General features: G+C 45.0%; 1 protein-coding gene across 13 annotated transcripts in view; it reads right to left on the reverse strand.

Annotated features, from left to right (window-relative positions):
• Positions 1 to 201: 201 nt before the first annotated feature.
• RUBCN (rubicon autophagy regulator) overlaps positions 202 to 25,466 on the reverse strand; it is a 68,916-nt gene continuing 43,651 nt past the window's right edge. For 5 of the 13 annotated variants that reach the window (XM_036447033.2, XM_036447032.2, XM_045583890.1 and 2 more), the window contains exons 8-22: positions 24,408 to 24,452; positions 22,303 to 22,398; positions 21,514 to 21,629; positions 20,145 to 20,355; positions 19,320 to 19,421; positions 16,494 to 16,568; positions 9,518 to 9,581; positions 8,083 to 8,215; positions 6,766 to 6,911; positions 6,200 to 6,264; positions 5,519 to 5,757; positions 4,955 to 5,016; positions 4,379 to 4,532; positions 3,155 to 3,248; positions 202 to 2,927 (exon numbers count right to left, since the gene is read on the reverse strand). In XM_036447033.2, coding sequence (XP_036302926.1) covers positions 2,749 to 2,927; positions 3,155 to 3,248; positions 4,379 to 4,532; positions 4,955 to 5,016; positions 5,519 to 5,757; positions 6,200 to 6,264; positions 6,766 to 6,911; positions 8,083 to 8,215; positions 9,518 to 9,581; positions 16,494 to 16,568; positions 19,320 to 19,421; positions 20,145 to 20,355; positions 21,514 to 21,629; positions 22,303 to 22,398; positions 24,408 to 24,452 — 1,781 coding nt within the window. In that variant the 3' untranslated portion in view covers positions 202 to 2,748. The remainder of the gene's footprint in view (positions 2,928 to 3,154; positions 3,249 to 4,378; positions 4,533 to 4,954; positions 5,017 to 5,518; positions 5,758 to 6,199; positions 6,265 to 6,765; positions 6,912 to 8,082; positions 8,216 to 9,517; positions 9,582 to 16,493; positions 16,569 to 19,319; positions 19,422 to 20,144; positions 20,356 to 21,513; positions 21,630 to 22,302; positions 22,399 to 24,407; positions 24,453 to 25,466) is intronic. The other 8 variants (XM_036447038.2, XM_036447037.2, XM_036447040.2 and 5 more) reach the window with 7 other exon arrangements.

Consider the following 25,466-nt stretch of genomic DNA (forward strand, 5'->3'; position numbering starts at 1 on the left):
AGGCGACATGATCTGTGCAAAGTCCCCTAGGAAGTCAGTGACGAAGCATTTAACCCCCTTTTCCTGACCTGGAAGATCCAGGTTCCTGGCATTCTAACAGACAGCGTCTGAATTTTCAGATGCGCCTTCCTTACAGTAGATGTCCATACTTGACGACCATTTCCTGAGAGTTGAGGCAGGCAAATAAAAGGCAGAACTTTGTTTCCTTAGTTTATTAAAGAGGACAATGAGCTGTTAGGTACGTGTGAATTACAGCAAGTAGGAATCCAGTGCGGAACATGAGCTGTATACACAGAACATCTCCATTTAGACTCTTGCTCCTTTTATGTTAATTTAACAAAAAGCTCTAAAGCCTTAGAGGAGAAAGTCAATTGCAGCTTCATGTAAGTGGAAAATAGTTGCCTTCCACTCTTCTGCTGTGTCTTGAATCTCATCTCCACCTAGTAAGCAAACGTTTTTCCCTTTACTTATAGAAAAGAACACTTGCTCCCATTTCATACAGAAGGAACTCTTCTTCAGTGCATTCGAAGCGTCTCCCCACAAGAGCGGGACTCTCAGATACTGGTTAGTTGCAAAGTGCTTTCAATATATCCCAGCCTCCTTCCCCTCCCTCCCTCACTCTCCAATAAATAAATAAGTGGGTCTTTGGACAGTGATGACAGCAGAGCGTCAGGGTCACTAAAACAGAGACGCAACCTAAAGGGATGGGGCGGGGAGCTGAAGGGGAATAGGCGAGAACCCAGCAGCAGGTGAGGCTGCTGAGCTCGGCTTTGGAACCGGTGTCAGCGTTCTCCATCCTCTGATCCTATGCGAATATGAAACAGGCCGCGCAAAAAGGAGAGGACGTCTCTCCTCCAGTGTAGTGACGTGGAATGAGGAGCTGGGTTTGTCATGTCAACCAGAATTGGAAGCGGAGCTCGCCCTTTTTACAAACCCCTCAACCTGAATCTCGGGCTTCGTGAGCCTGGAGTTTTATGGGCTCGTTTCCCAAACCCCGTGAAGGACAAGAGAGCTGCTGGTCAGTCCTTCGAAACAGGGCTGGTCTGGAGGCCTTGGCTTTCAGAGGCTCCTCCTCGAGGTGAAGGGAGGACAGCCTCAGGATCCTCCAAGCTTGAGGCAGAGGGACCAATGCCACTGGTGCATACGTCTCGGCCCCCCTCGCCCCGTGGTGCCTAAGATCCGACTGTTACCGTACAGTCCCTGCTACTTCCCGGGAGACTCCTGGTTGCCTCCAGCTCAGGCACTTATCAGCTTCCACCAACTGTGTGCAACTTTCTGTCCAGCTTCCCGGGGCAGCACACACGCCGAGTTTTCCCGACTAGCAAGCGACTATGGAAAGACAGGGACACAGGAAGCGGTCAGTCCCAGGACAAAAATGCTGTGGGTTTCAGGTCACGGAGCTGCCGGCCCTCGGAGGAGCGGCCCTAACCAGTGTTTCAGAAACAGGTCGGGAGCTCGGCAACTTAAGAACAACCACAAACACACATGGTCCCGTCAGAAACCCCTCCCATCAAACACACATTTAAAAAAGGGGTGTGTGTGTGTGTTAAAATTAGTAATATGAAAGGGATCATAAACATACAACTGTCACCAAGCTAAAGTTAAGTGCATAATTGACATAAAGACTCATACTCACAAACACAAATTGTCAAGTTCTCTTAACACCGCTAATTGCAGGAAGCTTTTCCCAACTTTGACAAGAAAGAACTAAGGCAAGAGATCAGCCACCAGGGAGGGTCCCAGCTCTGTCACAGACGGGGAAAGAGAGAACGGAGTTGGGCCCTACTTTTACCCAGAATCACAATGACCACCTAAGAGAGGATGCAGCGGCAAGAAACCCACCAGCTGAGATGGCGGATGGGGTTTCTGTCCTCCGTTCAGGATGGCCTCGGGGACTTGTCTGAGCTTGAAAAATCAGACCTGCACCAGAGGTAGGGACCCTATCACCTAAGAGGAGACCGACAGCTCCTCTGACAGAATGAATTCTCCTTCATCGGCCTCACTGATGCTTGGAGTAAGGTTATCAATGGGCCCGGCTGAAGTATTAGTTCTGTTCTTCGCTTCAAGCCCATCAGGGTAGATAAAGGAAGTCCGTGAGCGGTCACATCACCTGCACTTAAGACTTTAAGCGAGGAGGCCATGGCTGCCTCTGTGAGGCCTCTGGGCCCCAGGGGAGTGATAATGCCGTCTCCACGGCCTCAAAAGTAGTGGAGTAAGCTGGACGGAGTGTCCACGATGCTGTCCGTCCTCTGCCGCTTCTCCTCAGGGCATGGCCTGCCCTACTTCCAGGACTGGGAGGGAGAGAGCTCCCGCCTGTTTCAGCAGCAAAGGAGAAGTGAGTTGGTTGAGAAAGGCCTGACTCGGAGGCTCCAGAACGCAAACAAAATGAAACTGGAAAAGACATTTGAGATGCAGCTGCAACCGGATCTGGTCCAAGGGAAGGAGGCCATGGATGTCAGAGAAGTGGGTTCCACTGTCCATTCCCCTGGCGGAGGCCCTGCAAGCTTCCCTTCGGGACCCATGTGTCAGTTCTGATGGGAATTCCTGGTACCCACAATTTGTTACAGCGGACTGGACCCCACCAACCCAACCAAGGCTGGCTCTCTACGGACATGAGACAAGTCATTAAAAAATGATAATAATGATAATAAAAAAAAAAACAAAAAAAAGTGGGGCAAGTCCTTAAAAGGGCGGCTCAGCTCTGCGTTGGGTGACCCTCGCCCCGGGGCCCAGGGCGTGGCGCGCTCTTCAGGTGGCCTCCAGGATGGTGGCCTCCACGGCCAGCGCTTCCGTGGGCTCCTCCTCGTAGTCTGACGTGTAGGACTCCAGGCTCTGCTTGGCCAGCAGCTCCCGCCGGGCCTGCAGCCGCTCACACCGCGGACAGCTCCCACACTTGAAGCAAGCTTTATGGTAACACGCTTTGCATTCTGTGCAGGGTGGAGAGATGACAGAGAAGAGCACAGGCTGTATTATCGCGGGCTGGGCGTGAGTTGCCGCTACCCCCCTTTCCATCTTGTGGCCCAAGGTGCCTGCGGTCAATGCAGGGAGCTGCCGAGTCAGGCCAGACGCTTACTAGTCGGGGTGGCTGAAGGGAAGCACATTAGCTTTGTGTTCAGACTTATCTGCCCACCCCACACCTGGCGCCAGCCCTCACCTTCACAGGTCCGGCATTTATGGAGCTCGAAAGGGAAGATGACGTCATCCTCATTCTGACAGAACTCGCAGATGAAGCCCTTGGCTTGGCAGAGCTGGGGAGGAAAGGGACAGGTGGCAAAATGAGGGACAGAATCCGAGGAATTGGCATAAGAAGGGCGGGGAAAATATGAGATTTAAATGGGCTCTTGGTGTTTTCCCACTTTCAGAAAAGAGACCCAGGCTAGACTCAGAAGTTTGACAGGAAAGCTAGGACCAAGCTGGGCAGTATTAGACAAAACTTCAAGGTGGAGATGAGAAACTCCACCCATGAGTATGGCTCCCAGTGAAAAGAAGAAAAATGCCTAACAGGCTTCCTAAAGTCAAAATTCCAGTATGGGTAATGATTTTATCTTCAAACTAGAGGCCCTATGCACAGATTCATGCACTGGTGGGGTCCCTTGGCCTGGCCTGCGGGGATTGGGCTGAAACCAGCCCTCCAACATCCCCCGAAGGGTCCCAGATTGCAGGAGGGCACAGGCCAGGCCAAGAGACCCCACTGGTGCATGATCAGGGTCAGGGAGGGACCATGGAAGGCTACAGTCCTGTCCGGCCATCTTACTGAGTATCGATTGGGGCTAGGGAGGGACTGTGGGAGGGCCCCAGGGCGTGATTGGTCTGTCAAACCCAATCCCAATCGGCTGGACCCCAGCAGCAAGCTAACCTACCAGTCGGAGCATCTGCCCCCTGGTAGTCAGTGCATGTCATAGCAACTGGTCAGACAGTCGAACGGTCAGACACTTAGCATATTAGGCTTTTATATATATAGATAGGAACTACAGCCAATTAAGTTAAAATGTGAAGGCAAGAATATTTCTCCAAAATAACACCTAGCCTTGAGTCACATTATAGCTACATCTTTCCAATTACCCCTGACACACAGGATCTCTGCAAATGACCAAGGTTCTCCTCCCACATTGTGGCAATTCTCTGGTGAAGGTCTGCTTATAACTGCCCAGTTATTCAGGGGCAATGCCAGCACCAAATTCTCTCCTAATTCTTGATTCTTTCCATCTGGATGATTTAGCTATTCATCCTAGGGACAAGCAGTCCTGTCCAGTTTCCCTCTCAGAGTTGACAGGCCATTTCAACTTCCTAGAACTAAATGGCAAGAACCCTGGGTCCACCCCACAACCTGTATCCCTGGGCAAGGGTCCAGTCACACACTCAAGTGAGACCTTCTTACCATGCATCGCTCCACGTGGGCAGCCCCCGCCCTGGCAAGCTCAGCAAGCCGGGGCCCCAGCTCCCCCTTCCTGGTTGCCGTGAGGTCGTTCAGCGAGTACAGGTGGAGATCCTCCGTCAGGTGGCCTGGAACTGCGTCAAAGGAATCCAGAAGGCTACAGGAGGGGAGCAGACAGTGAACACCAGAGCAGAAGGATCTCTGTCCATAAGCAGGATAAGGGAAGGGAAGGGGTCCAGGCAGAGGTGATGACGTGGGCAATACTCAGCCAGCCTACGGGCTCCAGGCCACCCCCACCCTCCCACACTCCCAGGTGTCTGGATGGCAGAAGTGACTTTAATACCCTTTTGCAGGGGATTAATGACAGCTTGCAAAAAGTGGTGGGCCTGCCCTGGAGAGAATCACCACAAGATTTCCCCTTCCAGCGAGAATACAGACAGCGACTGGTTCTCATTTACCTTTTCTGGAATTTCCTGCAACATCCACCTACCGTCCTTCTACACACAACAAGGGCCAACTGCTGGGACATGCTTCTCTCAGAGACATTAACTCAGCCAGAGGCCTCCATGCAAGACTTACTCTTTGGCCAATCGGCATGTCTTGAACATGTTCTTCATGTGATACAGCTGGATCCGCAGCAGCTGGGGAGGCAGATGTGGTGGTGGTGGGTGGGGGTAAGAAAGGGTATGAAGAGAAGAGAAACAACCATTAGATCAGAACCTTTAAACCCTGAGAGTCCAACTGTTCTCTATACCTGTACCTTAACAGCTCACTTCAGAGTGACCTCCCGTTGGCCCCTCTGTTGGATCACATACACAGTTAGGAGCCGCTAAGAAATCCAGAATTCAAATTTCCCATCTGAGACCCTATTCTCCACTCACAATATTGTCAGAGAAGGGAGACATCCTGCTGTTGCCACTGAGTGCTATCTATAGCTTCAGAGCTGCCCTGGCAGGTTTCGGATTCTAACTAGACAGACACCTTGGAAATGGCAACAGGAAGTACACAGAGACAGTATGAACGGTGAGATGTAACAGCAACGACACGGTGACAAAGAGAAGCATGGTGATCTTGGGAAAGTCTGTACAAACACAGGGAGATGTGAAGGGTAATCTATGATGTGACTTTTTTCACGGGCCTTACCCGAACTTGGTTGAGTAGCTTGACCTTCCTGTAGAGGGCGCTGTTGATGTCCTGCACATTGAAGAGAGGATCGTTCCAGATCTTAATGAGCAGGTCCTTGGAGAAATTGCTGACATAATACTTGCTGAAGTCCCACTTGCGCAGAACCCGGCTGGGGATAGCCATCTGGGCGTTCTCGTGGCAGCACTGACAGAAGTACTTGCCCAAGTACTCACAGTACCGCAGCCGCTTGATATAATCTAGAAAAACCAGGAAGTCAGAAGGTGAGATGGGTCTTTTCCTTCTATAGAAGCTGGTGAAGAGCAGGAGGAATGGACAGGGGGCTCTAGCCACCTCTGCTCAAGCTCCCAGAGTTCGCAGCAACCTAAGTGGTGGGGCCTATGGCTTCTATGTACCATCCTGGAGGCACCTCAGAAAACAAACGCTGCCAGCGTTGGTATCCTCCAAGAACCTGGTCAGAAGTACCAATTTTTCTCTGGTGTACACCCCTGGCAAGGTGCTCCTAGACGTAACTCCCCTCTGACTGCCAGTGTTCTTGCCTAGTCCTATCCCTTCCCCTCCGGGCCCCTTTCCTCCTTTTCCCAATTCTGTCTGTCACCTCCTCTTATGACCTCTCTGACCAGATCTCCCTGCCCAAATGAGTGAAAGGGTAAAGCCCTTGGAGCCAGAGAAGATACTCACCAGGTTCTGTCCGGATGCCACATCCCGCACAGCGGTAATTCTGCTTGGCCACAGCAATCTTCCTCCTGCGGAAAGGGGAAGGGAGCGGATTGGCAGATACCAGCAGCATGAGGCCTCTGAGATGAAAACGATGAGGGTGCAAACACAGGGCTCTTGTTAAGGCTGGGAAGAGGGGAGCATTCACCTATTTTTTTTTAGAATTAGACAAACGGAACCTATTGGGAAAACCGATTAAAACCAAGGATTAAAAGAATTTAGGTCTAGGCAATAATTCTCCTCAATAATGAACCACCCTTTCTGTACAAATGTAAAAGGTGAGAAGTAGTAAAGAAGAGAGAACACTAGAAAAGAAAAGCAATCATCCAAGGATAAAATGCTAACTTCCAGGTTGCTCTGTGAAGGAATGGTAGGATTGAGTAAGACTCACAAGATGGAAATCCTCTCCCCTGCCTGTTAGAACTGTGTGGGAGGTACAGTTAGATGCAGAGACAGGAGGTTGAAGAGATAGCCCTGGCAATCCAAAGAGAATGTATCTTTTTCGGGGGACACAGTCTCTGGCTACTCACGTTGGGGCTGGATGAACATTAAAAATTATCTGAGGCCGGGGTGGGGCCCACTCCAGGTTGCCACGGACACGGATACGCAGTTTGTAGATGTCAGCATGCTGCCCATCATCCGGTGAGATGGGCAGTGAGTCAGGGATGGGCAGGAGCTGCAGGAGAAAAGCACAGGGTGATTGAACATAAACAGTTGAGGGAACGCAGATGCTTGAACCTTCTGGCCATGAAAGAAGCACAATGAAAGATTTCAGGAAGATTGTAGGTAAGAGCTTCAGGGAACCTTGAAACCGTGAGACACCAGGCTACTGGAAGTAAGAGCCTTGGTTCCAAGAAGCAAAAGGAACAGGAGCAGCATCCCAGCGTGGTGACACCCACAGCTGATGCTATCCCAGACCCACCCCGGGACTCCTGTGTTCCAGGGTGCTTCTTGCCTTACTCAACTGCAGAACAAAGAGAATCTGAAAAATTCGCTTTCTCACGTCTCTCAAAAATGGTCACACACAGGAGGTCTGCCTCTGGGGTCTAGTCAGTAGTCATGTGGAATAGGACAGTGGAGGAGCCATTATGTTTGTTTGGTTTTTTTGTTTTGTTTTGTTTGTTTGTTTGTGTGTTTATGTGTGTGTGTGTGTGTTGGTTTTTTTTAATATATTTTATTGATTTTTACAGAGAGGAAGGGAGAGAAGGATAGAGAACTAGAAATATCGATGAGAGAGAAATATTGACCAGCTGCCTCCTGCACACCCCCTACTGGGATGTGCCCGCAACCAAGGTACATGCCCTTGACCGGAATCAAACCTGGGACCCTTCAGTCCGCAAACGGACGCTCTATCCACTGAGCCAAATCGGTTTCAGCTCTTCTTGTTGTTGTTGTTGTTGTGTTTAATTTGAGTTTACTTTTTCTTTAAATGTATTTCTTTACTGATTTCAGAGAGGAAGGGAGAGGGAGAGGAGAGATAGAAGCATCAATGATGAGAGAGAATCATTGATCAGCTGCCTTCTGGTGTCTCACGGTTTCTACTGGGGATGGAGCCTGCAACCCCGGCCTGTGCCCTTGGCCGGAATTGAACCTGGGACCCTTGAGTCTGCAACCCAACGCTCTATTCACTGAGCCAAACTGGTTAGGGCGCCACTATTTGTTTTGACAATTGCTAGGGGAAACCTAGGTAAGCATTCATTCATTCATTCATTCATTCAACAAATTTGTAAGAATGGCTTCTGGGAGTAAGGAAGGAAACACAGAGGCTCATTCTAGATTGGGGCCATGTGACAAAATAGAACAATGTCAGAAAGGACAGACGGTGGAGAAAGAGCTGACGAACCTACCTTCTGAGGGGCATCATGCTCTGGAACTAGCCACTCGAGCTCTGAGGCGGCTGGAAGCTGCATCCCCTCAAACTGCTTCAGGAGCCCCATGGCTACTGCCTCAGCGGACGTGGAGTGGAGGAAGCAGTGGGAGCTGGAAAGAAAAGAATCAAGGAAGGCTGAACATGGAGAAAAGACAGGAAGATGGAGCCTTCCTTTCGGGACCTGCTACCACACCCACTGACCTCTGAGCGGAGAAAACACCCACAGCAATCCCAGTCTGTAAGCTTCTTTTCCTATCATCTTTAGACACATGTGTTTAGTGGAAAATACACTGGTCTTAGAGTCCTGAGACTTAGGCTCATATCCCATCTGTCTGCAATGCATGGCACTGCTCGTTAAGAATTCTGTTTCTCACTTCAGGTTCTCTATACTTCAGTTTCTTTACCGCAAAATGGGGATAACAATGCCTGTTTCAAAATAAAGTGAGTAAACTGCTTTGTGGAATATAAGGAGCTATTGTTACTCCCAAATGAGCTACTATAATGTAGAACCTGTCCAATGTGATTTCACAGTCGGAAGTCATGATCACTCTTTTCAATTTTGAGGCCCAGTCGTCTGGGGGCCTCTGGTACGATCTGATAGGAAAGAAGGAACAACCCATACAGCGAGCTCTGCCTCCACCAGAGTCCACCCTGCTGGAACCACTGATCGTCTGCTCTCTTGCCCTGGGCTTCCCACCATCAGGCAGGCAGGCCCATCACGTAACCTTGCCTCTTTGGGAATTTGGATGGCTTCATCCATGGTCTTTCCCATCCTCATGCCAAGAACCGGGTTTGTTTCTCAGATACCCTAAGGTTTATTTATGTTTTCAGTCACAGTTTACAGTCAACATCATTTTGTATTAGTTTCAGATATTCAGCATCGTGGTTAGATAATCTTATACATGAAAAGTGATCCCCTGATATTTTAATTACCCACCTAGCACCACCCATAGTTACTACAATATTATTGACTACACTCCTTGTGCTGTATTTTACATCCCCTATTTTAGAACTACCAATTTGTACTTCTTAGACCTAACAAATTCACTTCTGAGTATGTATCTGAAGAAACCTAAAACACTAATCCGAAAGGATTTATGCACCCTTATGTTCACCGTTGCGTTATTTACAATAGCCAAGATATAGAAGCAATCCAAGTGCCCATCAGTAGATGAGTGGATAAGAAAAAGTTGTGATACGTATATACAATGGAATATTGCTTAGCCATTAAAAAAAAAAAGAAGAATGAAATCTAACCATTTGCAACAGCGTGGACATCCTACAGGGTATTGTGCTAAATAAAACAAGTCAGACATTGAAAGGCAAATACCATATGATTTTACTTATACGTGAAACCTAAAAAACAAAATAAACGAACAATGATTTTACTTATTTTTTTTTAAAGTACTTACAAGGCCTGGGAAGAGGAAATCAAGGGTTTGTTGTTTGAGGCTGTGCTCCTTCTGATGTCAGCATCTAAACAGAAATCAGAGATGAGGGGAGTAAGGGATAATAACGGAAACCTTTCCAAGCTACTGCAGCGAAGCACTCAGGGTGGCATCTAGGTGCTACACTCTATGCGGGATAATAAGCAGCAAGTCCAGGGGAAGCTCTGCACACAATTCATAGTTTGACTCTGTAAGTCACAACCAGGCTGAGTTAGTGACAGTAAGCATAGCACTGAGAAGGTCAAAGTGGCTACAAATCCAGGTGAAACAACAAACTCGGACTCTGTGCAAGACAGTGAACAAGAAAAGGAAGCACCCTAAGGCACACAGGGACACACCCAATACCAAGCAGAAAGATGAAATAAATTCCTCCACTCTCTCCCTCATTCTCTAAGACTTAGAGTCTAAGTCAAGCCCTCTTAAATAATAAACTCGCAGAGGCAAGCGCTCTATCTAGCTCTTTTCTGTAACAGAATCAATATCTAACACACAACGTGGATCACAGAAGTTGCTCATTAAATGTATAAGGAATTGGAACTTTTCTCCTAACATCTGCTCACTATTACTATTAACTCTGAATGTGAGAAGCCTTTCCGTATCCTTAAGAAAAGCTTCACGGAAAGGTTTCCTTCCTGTCGGCAGTAAAGAATGTCTCAGGGAAGAAAAGAATTTCCCTGAGGCGTGGCAGCTCCCCGGAGATGCTTGAAAGGCAACAAGTTTGCACAAAGCTGACATTCAACATGATCTTTAGGCATAACTGCAGAAAACCACAGCAGACTCTTCATCACATATTTCTGATAAAGGATGTTGAAGAGGATTTCCAATAATGATATGTCTGGACCTCCAGAGACCTCATCTACCCAAACACTTTAATGGGGAGGAATGTGAAATATAGCAGTCATGTCCAAGAAAGGCAAATGGAATCTATTCAGTCATGAAAACAAGGCTGTTCAGATAAATCTAATCCATCATTTCCTTTGATGCCCAATGAAAAGAGCTTCTTTTCCTGATTAAACCTACACAATGATCAATCTACTGCATTCAAGCCTCTCAGTAGAGCTCACATGACATCACTCTGCACTTGGCTATGAGTAGCTCAATTGTTCTCCACATTTCCTCTCTCTCTATATTTTTTGCATGTACAATGTGAGAAAACGAGACTGTATCTAATTCTTCTGTTTGGCCCTAAAACACTTAACACAGGCTCTGTATACAAGTATATATTCAAATAATATTCCTAACCAAGTAATGTCTTCAAAGCTATAAATACAAGAGAACAGAATTAAAATCTGTCAATTTTCATATGCTTTCTAAGCATAGTAAAACTCAAGAAAGAAACAGCATTTTTAACACAAAAAAGGAAAAAAAGAAACAGCATTTTTTATTATTAAACAACAAATTTTATTTTATTTAATGAATAAGTTCACATATATCGTAATTATCTGCCTGAATTTGCACTATCAAAATCCAGATCCCACTATGCTGCTAGTTGTCTATTCCATTCTAAATAGTGCTAATGAAGGAGAAAAAAAATACTAGACAATAGCAAACTTTCATGGACCATTTGGTTTGTACCATTTATATGTAACTAACACACTGTCTTGGATTGTGCTTACGTCTTGCCTTATCCTTAAAAATCCTCAGAGTGTTTTGTATGTAATAGGTTTTTAGAAACCATTTCCCAACTAAATGATTGACTAAAAGCAAAAAAGCAAACTTTAGCTTATTTGGCAGTGATAAAAAAGGAAAAATGAGAGCTCTTAGACAGATATCCATGAATAAAGAGTTAACTAATGTTGTTACTTTATGGCCAGGCTATTAAACAGCAGAGGAGAGGTGATTGATATTTCATGATTGCTACAGAAACCATCATCTTCATAAAAACTATTCAGCAATTCTTTATACTCATACTTCATCACATTTCTCCTCCTCCTTCTCCTTCTCCTTCTCCTCCTTCTCCTTCTCCTTCTCCTTCTCCTTCTCCTTCTTTCTTCTCCTCCTCTTCTTCCTCCTGCTCCTCTTCCTTCTCTTCCTCCTCCTCCTCCTTCTTCTTCCTCTTCCCCTTCCCCTCCTTCTCCTTCTCCTTCCCGTTCCCCTTCTCCTTCTCCTTCTCCTTCTCCCTCTCCTTTTCCTTCTATCACAGGTGGTTGATTTCATGAATGCTTCCAAGGGTGTGGAAGGCCATAGAGTTCTGGCTGTCCAGATCTTACCCCAGGAGTGGAGGGGAAGGCAGCACCTGACATCATAAGGGACATGACTTCTAATACTGGTCAACTACCATGAAGGCCTATGGGTACTGGGCTACTGCTGCATCCTGTTGACTCTCCAGTCAGTCCAAGCAGATGAATAAGTAATGCGGTTGGAACACTAGTCAAGTATTTGGGTAAAAGTAGACAAGGGTCTAAGATAATTAGGGGGTAAACAGAGAGGAGGAAGCTATTCATCTGGATGGATTACATGCACCCCAAATGAAAACACTTTAGAAATAACTCCGAGAAGCTTTCTTTCTGAGGGGAAGTTAACACAATTATGAAACTTTTTATCAATTCAGTTACAAAAACATATTTCAAATGTTTCTGATGCTTGAATAGGACAAGGTTATTACTACAGACTGAAAAAGTTAAAATATATATATATATATATTTAAACAAACAACAAAAATAATGACATTATAAGAAGAATTTTTGCATGTCCAGATACTGAAATAGGGATACTCAGGGAAGAAATAGTTAAAACTTTGGTTTTGTTATAAAAGGGAGAAAAAATATTTTAAAGAGGGAGGGTAGGGAGAAGCAACTGATTAGCTTGAATTGGATATAATTTAAAAACTTGTCAGAAAATACAGTTCATGAACTTCCCTCTTTATATATATTTACTTATTATCAATTTATTGCCTTTCAGCTGCAAACCTGACCTTCTGTTTGTGTTATGATAGTGGCGCTGAACTTGTAAAAGTCATCTTTTGCTAGTTGGCGCAATGTTATGCTTTATCAGTAGAGGGCACCAGAGGGACAACGGAGGAGGAAGGGGTTTCTCTTGCCAGTTGTGTGCTCCTCTAGGCAGACACCTGTGCTGCCTATGACTCTCCCCAGCGTAAGCAAGCCTTCCCATCGCCTTGCAGCCTAATGCGACTAGTACTACTTCCTCTCATAAAAGGCTTCCCTTGGCAGCTCTTGAGGAAGCTTCACAGCGAGAACCACTTCCCCCAACTCCCCCCAAGTTCTGAGGTATGGTGTCTCCCTCGGGACTTCCTCAGGCCTATTCCTGCAAGAATAGGGCTTCCTGCAGCTGGAGCGAAGCAGAGAAGGGGTTTCGCTCCCTTTTTTGCTGCCTCGGCTCCCTCCCTTCTCCACCACTTTGCTCCCTTCTGCAGCACTTGGCTTCCTTCTATGCTGTCTTCAGTCTTTGCTCTGTGCCTGTGTATGCAAATTAATTACCATCTTTGTTGGGTGAATTTGCATACTCACTCTGATTGGCTTATGGGTGTAGTGGAGAAACCTCTAGCCCTAGCTGGTTTGGCTCAGTGGATAGAGCATTGGCCTGCAGACTGACGGTCTTAAGTTCAATTCTGGTTAAGAGCATATGCTCAAGGGTGTGCAGGAAGTAGCTAATCAATGATTCTCTCTCATCATTAATGTTTCTATCTCTCTCCCTCTCCCTTCCTCTCTGAAATCAATAAAAATATTTTTTTAAAAGAAACTTCTAGACATGATCTGTAAACCTTGACATGATCAAAAAGATTGCTAATAAAAAGTATGACATTTTTAGCAAGAATTTGGTACCAGCAATAAACTTGATTAAAGGCCAGAACAGATGAAAAGAAACAAAGAAAGAAACAAAGAAATCTGGAGTAGAGAAAGATTAATTGCGTATTATACTTTCCTAATTGGAAATCTATGTGTCCAAAAAAGATAAAACTTTTGAGAGAGGCTTGTTCTGATTGCTTTCCCCTTAAACCCCTTAATATGTTGGGATGTGGATCACAAGAAAAAATAGTTTTCTAATTGAAAAATGTTTCATATTCTTGGCATATAAAAAAAGTTGTAACAATCCCCAAATTGGTGAAAGATGCTCAAAGACCAAATAAAGGTAAGCTTTATGGTTAAAGTAGACTGATATAAAAGTGGCTAATAATCAATAAACACACAATCAAAGGACTGTGATTATAAACATTAAAAACCAGTTAAAAAGTGATAGGATAATATATCTCAAGCAAGAAAAGACTATGTTAGAATAAATTATAACAATTCAGAAATAGAGAAAAAGGTACCTAGTTATTTTTATTTCTCTATATCTTGATCTAATTTTATACAATTATTTCAATTTCTAGTTGCTGACAATATTAAGTTAAAATTAACTTTAATAAAAGTCCCATTTTGTGTTTGTGTGTTGTAAAGACACTTTGAGTAGAAAACTGCTACTTTCTTTGCTATCCCACCTACAGAAAGGCTATCTGTTTGGATCACAAAGCAATTACTAAAGCCATACATGTGCAGCCTTAAATCCTAACTGCATGCAAAGTACCGAGGAGCAAGATTTTGGCTCCGTGAATTCAAAACTCTAAAGAGACACTAAGTTTCATGCCATTCTCTCTGATTTTTGCTATCTGGATGTGTGGCTGTAGCTTAGCTATAGTTTTAAACTAAAATCTCTTCACCTGACCATTCCTTTCTACACTTCTACCTCCACCAGCCATAACAACTACTTAATCTGCAAGTATCACTGCAGGGAAAGACAAACAAGGGCCATCTCAGTGAAGAGGTTTGTTGGGGTCATATGAGGAAGAAGAAAATTAATATCTAAAGTGTCCCTTGCCCTAGCCTGTTTGGCTCAATGGATAGAGCGTCAGCCTGCAGACTGAAAAGTCTTGGGTTCAATTCCGATCAAGGGCACCTGCCCAGGTTGTGGGCTCAGTCCTCAGTAGGGAGCGTGCAGGAGGCAGACAATCAATGATTCTCTCTCATTATTAATGTATCTCTCTCCCTCTCCCTTTCTCTCTGAAATCAATAAAAATTATTTACCCCACCAGCAGGTGAGAGGATCCTAAGGCAGAAGCTGGGCGTGGAGGCCACGGGGGCATAGGCTACCAAGGAGACAGAACTGAATCTCACATCACCCTGCTTGGCTCCAGAAGATGGCTGGTTAGCCAGTGATGTGTAAGATTCCTCAGGGAAAAAACAACCTAAGACAGGCACAGTTGAAGAGGGACCATCAGGAGAGAACTTGGGGGTCAACTGAGGTGGGGCACAGACCCTCACCCACCCAACTTTGCAGGGGCCTGAAACCTCACCCCTGCTGAGGGAGTCTCCTGCCCCCATGGCTGCTTAACTTCCTATGCCCAGCTCAAATTGGGGCCCGGGTAAAAGACAGAGACTTGGCTGACAGCAGCTGCCCTCGCACTACAACAAAACTTGTTTGAGTTGTCTTGTACCCATGGTGTGGGGAAGTGGGTTTTTGATATCTAAATCCAGCCTACCCCCAGGAATGCTCAGGGCCTACTCAAGAAGGCAAATAAGCCTTTCCCCTAATATTTACACAGTAAAATAAGATTGTTTTAGAGAAATAAATTTGACAGTAAAATAGTAGACAAGTTTTCAGGCTAATTTAAATTGGCTAATTGAAATAAGCAAATATTCTATTCTAATTGCACTGGACAAAAAGCTGTTCCTAAAGTATTAACTAAAATTTTTATTGGTAGTTCATCTCAGGATAAAATCTCACAACAGAAAATGAACCTTAAATCAGTCATATTTTAGTGCAAAAAATTAAAATTTAAAAGCTATCAAGACTAAATTATAAAATTTTCAAAAGCCTCCTAATATTTAAATAAAAAAGGGGGAAAGTAGAAGAATAACATGTAAGGAAAAATATCCTGTAAGTAAATTGCATCCAGAAAATTTGTACTTTAGAAAATTAACTGTAACACTAACAGCAAGACACCCATGATAAAAAACACACATGGTGTCAAAACAGGAAAATAATTTGGGCAAAAAATGAAAAAGGATCCCAAGTCAAATTTATAGAAAATATTCCTTTATTAACTTTTCGCCGAGAATATGTCTGTATATTATATTTTCAGAAAACAACTCTGAGACCATGCGGATTCTGGCAACAGGGAGGAATTGACAGGACTACTCCAGCCATGAAGACAGAAGAGAAGCAGTCCAGAGATGGAAGACGCAGATGACACCTTGCCATAATAGCAGTCAGCAGCTGTGTGTCACTGCAGGTTGCCCAAGATCAAATCAGAGATGGATGGACCTGCATTACCACCATTTGTCCACCATCCAGAACTGAAATATCATTGCTGACATGTACACATAAGGAACTGTTTGACATTGAAATTGGGTCTCAAAAGAACTGTTGGCCCAGAAAGAAACTCACTACAGACTGATTCATATGCCTTTCAGCATAACGATTATTGCTTGTCTCATTTTTGATTCTTATATTTCCAGTAGGACATGATCTCACTCATCTAGGGGAAATGGTGAACAACATAGACTGATGAACAAGAACAGACCCAGAGATAAGGAGCCATGATTCAGATTGTTGGACCTCAAATGGAAGGTGGGGATAAAAGAGAGAAATCAACCAAAGGACTTGTGTGCATACATATGAACCTAACCAGTAGTCAAGGACAATAGGGCGGGGTAGGCACATGAGTGGGGAGGGGTGGAGGATTGGAGTGGGGGGGTTGAGGACAAATATGTGATACCATAATCAATAAAGAAATTAAAAAAATAAAATAAAATAAAAATTATTTTAAAAATAAATAAATAAGTGTCCCTAGCTGTCTTAAGCCCAGTTTTTCCCAGCTAGTTCTCCAGACCCTGTAGTCTTCATAAACTTGACAGGTGTCACACAAACTATGTATAAAGGCTAGTGAAAACATTCACACACATGCATGTATGAGCACACCCACGCTTGCAACAAAGACTACCTGAAAACATCGAGGCCATTGACACTGAGAGTCCATTCTTTGACATGTGAGTCAGGTTAGATCCTTCGCTACCATCTGTGTAATAATGATTATAAAAAGGGGCCCTTTAGTATTCAGACAGGAAGTAAATCAATGAAAATGACAGTTCTGTACCACATATTCCTGGAATTAGGACTTGATTTTTGCTCTAAAAGATGAAACTGCTTTTAGGAACTTAAATCTACAGGTATACTTTTCACTATAGTTTTGGTTCTCAACCAGGGGAAGATTTTGCCAGATTTTATAACTGGCAATGTCTGAAGACATTTTTTATTGCCATGATTGTGCTACTAGCATTTTGTGGGTAGAGGCCAGGATGATGCTAAATATCCTATAATGCACAGGACAGTCAATCACAACAAAGAAATATGGGTTTAGAGTTTGAGAAACCCTGCCTTAAGGCCTTTTCCTTTAAGGATTTCTGTTTGGAACTGACTAGAGAGTTCGGTGATTAAACCTCTTCTCTGGGCCCACAGGTGTATTTCAGGCCACCAACAGGCAAGCTGTTTCAAACTGGGCTCCTCCCAGCTTACACAGCTTCCCCTGGCTCTTTGTTTTTGCTGCAAGGAACAGACTTATCCATACCCAGCGAAGCAGCATGTTTTAAATTTACCTTAATATTACCCGCATGAAATTCTGTTGATTCCAAGACAGAAGCAGAACCTTTTTATTCTTTTTTTAAATTTGGAGATCAATTCAATCACAGACTGTGGTATAATAAAAATATATACATTTGACCGAAACCGGTTTGGCTCAGTGGATAGAGCATCGGCCTGTGGACCGAAAGGTCCCAGGTTTGATTCCGATAAAGGGCATGTACCTTGGTTGCGGGCACATCCCCAGTAGGGGGTGTGCAAGAGGCAGCTGATCGATGCTTCTCCCTCATTGATGTTTCTAACTCCTTATCCCTCTCTCTTCCTCTCTGTAAAAAATCAATTAAATATATTTTATATATATATATATATATATTTGGTTTCTGGACCATTTCCTGGCACAGAGCTCCTAAAATTCATTATTTCCTGAGGAATGCCTTTTCTTTTCCATAACAATCCCCTTTCTAGGAGCTTAAACTATTTAATAGGGGGACTCTTGGGGACATCCAGATAGCTTGGATAGGTCTGATTACCAGGAGAAATTTTAGCCACAACCCCAATTTCCCAGGAGGGGAGAGGTCCTGGAGATTAAACCTTTAATGTTTAATCATTAAAGGTTAATGATTTAATCACTCATGCCTGCACAATGAAACTCTGATAAAAACTTACAGTGATGAGGACTGGAGGAGCTCCTCGTTGGTGGTGAACATATTGATAGGACAGTGGCACACCCTGACTCCACAGGACAGAGGTTCCCATGGACACTTTGGGACATTGTCCTACACACCTCTCCATGTAGCTGTTCGTTTGTAAGATAGTGCTTTCCTGAGTTCTGAGTCATTCTAGCGAATTACTGAACCTGGGTAGGGAGTCATGGGAACCCCTGAATTTGTCATTGGCTACGGAGACATGTGGTGATCCTGGTGACCCATCTATGACTGGTTTGTAAGCAGGGATAGTCTCATGGGATTACGACCTTAAGCTGTGAGGTTAGGTCTGTGCTCCAGAAGTTGGTGTTAGAACTGAATTGTAGGACACTCAGAGTTGGTGTCCGAGAATTGGAGAATTATTGTTGGAAAACCACATACAAACAAACAAAAAATGAGTTTTAAGTGACTACTGCTATCATGAATAGAAATCAGATATATTAAGGAGAATACAGAAAAAAGATTTACTGGAAACCTGGAAAAATATGAACAAAAATTCTATTTCTGAATGGGGAAGAAACCCAGCTACCACACCCAGAGGTCTGTGCAGGTGGATGAGTTCTCTGGATTAGTGTAAACAGGAAAGCAAAGCCTCAGGAAATGAAAGATCTATCTATTCATCACCATGTTACAATGGAGAATTACCGGTACAATTCACCCTCTATAAGAAAATTACTATGACAATTATGTGATACCATAATCAATTTTTAAAAATTAAATTTAAAAAAAGAAAGAAAATTACTTGGTTTCAGCCATAGGGGAAAAACTATGTCCCTGAACTTCTGTTTTTTGTTTGTCTGTTTGCTGCACTGATGGAAACTCAAAGAAATCTATGATTTGCAGAAACAAATGAACCCATTAATCATAGGTTAACCTAATTTAACAACTGCCTTCCCGGATTATAACCCTCCTCTTCTTTATGCAGATACCTGTTATCCTCGGGTGAGGATCAACAAAACAAACAAATAAAAGTTTGTGATTCTGCTAAGAAATTTGCCCACTGGGAGGTCAGAAGATAAAGCTCTACTTTGTAAACTTAATTTTTTCCTTTTTTCGGTGACTCTGTCCTTTTCTCTTAGGATGATAATAAAGCTCTTTTTAAACACTTTGAAACAATTTCAGTTGTGTTATGGAATACAAGAGGATAGGATGCTGGTGTCATGTATGGAATGGGCCAGCCCGAGGAGGCTCTTAGCAGGAGGAATCCACGGGAGAACCCAAAAGAAAGACGCAATGGAGGAAGAAGCATCAGGAGACTTCAACAGCCAGCCCACTCCACCCGAACACTTCCTCCCGGTGTTCTTTTCTGCTTAAGTTTTAAAGGGGTTTTGTTTTTAGCAAGAGAGGCTGTCCCTCACAATAACCCACAACATTCCACCATGGACCAGACTGAAGACCGCTACTTAGGGAAAACCTCTCAGCCCATGACTCAAAATTAAAAGAAACTGGTAACGAAAGCTCCCTTGAAACAAAGTGCCACTTCTTACCTTGGATTTCCAGTTCATCAACCTCATCGGCAGAGCCGGAGTCAGAGAACTGCGTGGAGTCACGGGAGCTGAACTGGGAGCTGCTGGAAGTGACCTGAAAGCCTGTTAACATTAAAAAAAAAAGGGGGGGGGGGGGGAGGGAATAAACAGGACAGAAAAACATCAGTGGATAGAGTGTCAGCCTGCGGACTCAAGGGTCCCAGGTTCAATTCCGGTAAAGGGTTTGTACCTTGGTTTCGAGCACATCTCTAGTAGAGGGTGTGCAGGAGGCAGCTGATCGATGTTTCTCTCTCATCGATGTTTCTAACTCTCTCTCCCTCTCCCTTCCTCTCTGTAACAAATCAATAAAATATATAATTTTTTTTTAATTAAAAAAAAAAAAAAAAGAGCAACATCTCCTACTTCTTTGGGAACTACAACAAAAGGGACCTGGTCTGACTTTAGCAGAGACGTACGCACAACCCTGAGAGAGATGCCGGGGAAGTGGAAACTAGTTCTGCTTGCTGGCCGATCCCCATTTCGTTCGTGAAATTGATCAAGTTTCCTGTAGATAGGAGGTACTATTCCCTGGAAGGGAATCTGGTCTTAGTTCTCCTCATATCAGAAACCTGTTTTTTGGAAGATATTTCTGAGGCAGGAAATGGGTGAATTCTCGGACTCTGCTCTGGTAGAAAAAAGTAAAACAAAGAAAATCTTTTCTGGCAGAAGAGGAACCCTTGGCTTGGTGATAACCTCTCAAGTTAAGACCGAAAAGAGAACCCAGGAGGCACCAGTTCTCCTGAGGCAGGAAGAAGCAGGAAGAGGGGTATTCCGAGCCTCACTCACTTCCCTGCTCGGTCTCCTGGTACCCAGGGAGCAGGTTCTTGGTGCGGATCTGCTGGCGGCGAAGGCGGATCTTCTGCTTCAGTTCCTGGATCTCTCTGTCGCTGTCTTCCCCCTCCTCTTCCTCCTCCTCCAGACACTGGCTCATCATGTTGCACTTCATTAATTCAATGGCAGCAATTAAGGACTCTGAGATGCTGAAGTGGGCATTCTCCTGGGGGGAAGCATAGAACCAAACAAGCTGTTCAGCAAGGGGTGAGAAGTATTGAACGCCTCGCTGACCATACTGTCGGAAATAAAGCTTCCAAAGCACACACTACTGTTCTTCAAAACAGCCAAGGGAAGTGGATGGTCTTCCATAAGGAAAGCCGATGACCAGAAAACCCATTCTACATTCTCTTGGCTCTCAGACCTCTTCATGCCTGGCCTTCCTGGCCTATTTTCCACATAAAAAATAAGACAGAGAAGCATCCTAGATTTCCCATCAGGGTCTTTCCTAAAGCCATACAGCAGTACACAAAGTGTTAAATTAAATGTGATGTCTCAAGATAAAGTGATACAATTTGTAAGCTATAAAATTCTACAGGAACATTACTTATTACACTAGAGGCCTGATGCACAGAATTCGTGCAAGGGGCGTGGCCCTCGCAGCCCGGCTCTCTGAGGCCCGGCTGCCTCTTCACCCTGCAGCCCCGCCCGCTGGTCGTTCAGGAAGGTCGTCCGGAAGGTCGTCCCACCATTCGGTCTAATTAGCAGATTAGCTCTTTCTTATATAGCATGGCTGAGCTTTAGAACGAAATACACAAGTTGGTTCTGGAAAGAGTTCTTCCCTCAGGTTCCAGGGTCAAGGAAACAACAATCAGGTGGCTAACATTCAATCCTTCTCTGCCCCAGGCAGCTTCTAAGACAAAAATCAGTAATATTCCTGGACTTGATGAGGAGCACAACTCCCTGAAGAGTTCTCCAGAGAGAGAATTCATTGAGTTTATCTTTATTGTGAACTTGCCTTTTTTATAGTCTATACTCATGTCACTGCAGTATGCCCCAAGACCTCTTTCGAACAAATGGCGCCCTAGCCAGTATGGCTCAGTGGATAGGGCATCGGTCCTAGGACTGAAGAGTCCCAGGCTCGATTCCAGTCAAGGGCATGTACCTGGGTTTCAGGCTCGATCTACAACCCTAGTCAACTAATCAATGTGTCTCTCTCACATCAATGCTTCTCTCTGTCTGTCTCTCCCCTTCTCTCCCCTCTCTAAAAATCAATGGAAAAATGACCTCAGGTGAGGATTAACATTAAAATATATATATATATGGCACCACAGCCCCTCAGATCTCCTGACTCATGAGCTCTTAGATCCTTTAGATGTCTCACCTTTTCCAGGTCTGCACAGCTTCCAAAGTCTTGCTCGGATAGGTAGCTGATAAGGGACTGTCCTTCTGACGGTCTTCGGAACATGCCTTCACCTGAGCATAGGTACTGGCCACCCTCTGCGGGCAAATGGAATGTGAGTGTGAAAAGTTCTGGTTTGAAAAGCAAATCTGCTTGACAGTCACGCTTCATAAAGAAGTCTGACACTTTTATCATTAATGATGGTCTCAAGTTTTCCCAGGTTGGAAAAAAGATATCTACCTTCTAAAGGAATTCCTCTCAATGTCAAATCCCACAGCACAAAGCCTCCTGGGTAAAGAATGATGGAATGGAAAGTGCCTGGAGACAATTTTTTTCGCCACCTAAATTTAAGATGACACCCTCGCTCTCCTACCCCACACAAAAAAGAAAACAAAAACCTGTGCTGAGAATCGGACAAGGAAACAACTGGCTCCCTCAGACGGCTTATCTTCTGGTGATTAAGCCCAGACACTCAAAGGCCTCTTGTCAAGGTCCGTCTCACCCACTCAGAAAGCCATTCCATTGGCTCCACAGACATTCCTAGTGATAACAGCCAGAGCGTGAGAGCGGGTGGGACCGCTAAGCCAGAGCGGAGCAGAGAAATGGAGGGGCCGTGTGATTTCTAGCACAGGAGTGGAAACTGATGGCAGGGAGAGAGATGCTGTGCGGTGAGCATCCTCCGCAGAGCTGACGCAGCCACACAGCTCAGAGTTTAGCAGGCACGAGGGGAGAGCGAAGACACAACTGCAGCCCTGCCTTCCTAGTACTCACCGTACTCCATGTACAGAGAGCGGGGTGTGCTGACTTCACTGCTCTGGCCAGAGTAGGGCAAGGGGCCTCTCAACTTCGACTTATCATTGCAGGACTCTAGTGTCCGTGGCCACCAGGAGTAAAAACACACACACATGAGAACAGTTACATTTCCAACTCTGGCTTTTCAACGTTTAACTGCTCCCATTCCCAATGCCCTCCCAAACAAGAGAGGTGGCACACCAACAGGGAACGGTCCAAGAGTGCAGGAACACATGGGAAATCAGTGCTTTCTAAAGGGAAAAGAGGGATAAAAACAGGACCCAGAATGAAACACAAAGGGGAAAAATAAATCAAATGAAAGTGGATTTATGAATTTAGTCCTGTTCTTCCATCTTCTTAAGCAAATGTTCCATAATTATCAGCCAACTTCTGCCCTTTTGACAAACCAGTTTATAAAACTGTCTTCATGTGGTAAAACAAAGAAAAGCACATTGAAACTTCACTGATACCTTGACACAAGGTTTAAAACAGTATCGGAAGGGTTAAATTCACTAAGGAAATACGAGAATATGGCTTCTCTTCAATCTGCAATGTAAATGTGTCATACTCACAAATTTAACCCATTTCTGCATGGACAGAATAGCAAAATGAAATCCAGCAATGTCCTTAACGCAAGCACCAAGACAATGCTAGAGAAAGCAAGGATGATGCCTGCAACCACAGGGCTGGAGGCCCAGCCTTACTGAAGAAGGAAGAGGGAGGTTTTAAGAGAAAGCTGGCAAAATCTGAAGTGCATGGATAGAAGTTTTCAAGGAACCGTGAGAGTTGGGAGTGGAGAAATAGCAGCAGGCAGGGCTTGCAGGAAATGAGAAAACTGATACTCTCCAGAGGGAAACAAAATTCCAGTGTCACAGAGGGAAGAGCAGGCGGGAAAGCAGGTGGATGCCTGGGAAATGAGCTGCCTGCTCAGGGAAGATGAATGACTGAGCTGCATCCAGCTCATTTCCCTGACAGACGGTGCCAACTGGTCAGCTGCTCCTCTCACAGAACATGCTACTGCGTGGGGAGAGAGAATGTTGTATTCTCCTGGGCCTCAAAGATTCCCAGTGGACCTGGCAGAGGACTACCGAACTGAAGCAAAAACCAGCGGTAACCATAATGCCTTGTTCACAAACCATGCCTTGGGAGGGACCTTTGAGATCAAACTCAATGTACAGCATAAACTCCAACACCAGCACCCTGTCTCCTTACAATACGCAAAGGCCATCCAGCTCGTTTACTGGGCTTCCTACCTCCTCACGCTAGCCCATTCAACTGAAATGAAACCTGTCACTTGAAATGCAGTCTTTCAATTTCTCATCTCCTTAAGAACAATGCTCCTTTAAACCATGCTCTCACAGACTCACTCCGCTTGAACCTTATCTTTTCCAAGCTCACATGCCCGGTGGCTTTACCCATTACCCGAGGGCATGGTTTTCAGTCCTCCCTCAGCGCTCTGTTTGGCTGACACTCTCCAGGGTTAGTATCTCCATGCATTATGGTACAACATTCAGGTGGAACATACTGTGACAACCAAAGAAACAGACTGCATCCCTAGAAAAATCCTATGACTGGCTGGAATGAGGGGTGGGGAGAACCTGATAAAGGAAGGAAGACGGGTGACAGGAAAAAGGAAACAGGCCAGGCCAAAGGCATGCATCCACATCCAAGGTCACAGAAAGGGAAGGAAACCCATTCTGGTGTTCATTCAAGGAAAATAAAGAAATCCGTTCCAAGTGCTCAGCTGTAAGAACAATTCTGCCAGTTTCATCATGATGCCTTAGAGTTAGACCATGCGGCAGCTTCAGTGTCATCTTCGGACAAACGGGATTGACAAGCCTTGGGTCTGCCTCCCAGAGCAGCTGGGAGACTGAATGAAGTATTTGGAAGTCGTGGGCCGAAAACACGTGATGCAAGACATTGGTGTCACTTTGCACCCAGGTCTAAGCATCACAGCAGGACCAGACTAGCCAGTCTTGATCTGACACCAGAATGGAAAAGGAGATTCCGAACCAAGCAAGTTGGTGACAGAGGAGCAGCAGCAGGAGGAGGAGGTACACAGAGAGGAGGACTGGCTCCCAAACCTGCAATGGGATCTTCAACTATAATGGTGATGTTCCTGGGGCCTCCTGTACGCAGACAGACAGGTGCAGAGAGTCCAGGCGGAGGAAAGGAGAATAGAGAACATGAGAAAAAGAGTGGCCTTTTATCTGACCAGGTGGGGACTGAACTGCCGAGAGGGAACCCTTGTGCGGAAGGAGGGATGACTTGTACAAGAAGCTGCCCATGGCCGAAGCTGGTTTGGCTCAATGGTAGCGTTGGTCTGCGGACTGAAAGGCCCCAGGTTCGATTCCAGTCAAGGGCATGTACATTGGTTGCAGGCACATCCCCGATGGGGGGTGTACAAGAGGCAGCTGGTCGATGTTTCTCTCTCATCGACGTTTCTAGCTCTCTATCTCTCTCCCTTCCTCTCTGTAAAAAAATCAATAAAATATATATATTTTTAAAAACAAGAAGCTGCCCATGACCCACAACCCCTCAAACCCTTCTGCTTAGGTTTTCTCTGGCTCCCTTTCCAGTGCAGGCTACCGTGGTTTCTGGAATCCAAGTGGGTTCAAAGACGAGGACAGGGAAGTGTCACATGCTCAAAGACCAGCTGCCTGGCGTGCAGCAGGAGATGTGAATTGAGACTCTAACCCAAGCACGCTTCACAGCTAAGACAGCTTGTGGGAAGACAGGCTTTGACTTGGGAGTTTATTTTCTGAAGTGTTCCAGTAAGCCAAATCATATTTTTTACAGGAAAATAGGGACAAAAGTTTGCTATTCAGAAGTTTCAGGTGAGGGCCTTAGCTCTTCTCACCTTTGTAGAAATTACAAAGAGAAATCAATGGCAGCTCTAGTTGCTAAAGGAAATCCTTCCTTTTTTTGTCCTTGATTTTTTTTTTTTTTTAATATTTTATTTCCGGGGCTTTCCCACTCAGAACTGGCTTTAAGCACAATGGAAATCCTCTTACAAATGAAACCCAAACAAAGCCTGCTGGACACCGTCAATCCTGGGAAGATGGTGGCAGGAAGATGGCAAAAGCGATGAGCCGCACCTTCCCTGTGCCTACAGCCCGCTCTGCTGCTAGCAGCTGGTGCTT

Source organism: Pipistrellus kuhlii, unplaced genomic scaffold (assembly GCF_014108245.1).
Source record: "Pipistrellus kuhlii isolate mPipKuh1 unplaced genomic scaffold, mPipKuh1.p scaffold_m20_p_2, whole genome shotgun sequence".
In the NCBI taxonomy this organism is placed as follows: Eukaryota; Metazoa; Chordata; class Mammalia; order Chiroptera; family Vespertilionidae; genus Pipistrellus; species Pipistrellus kuhlii.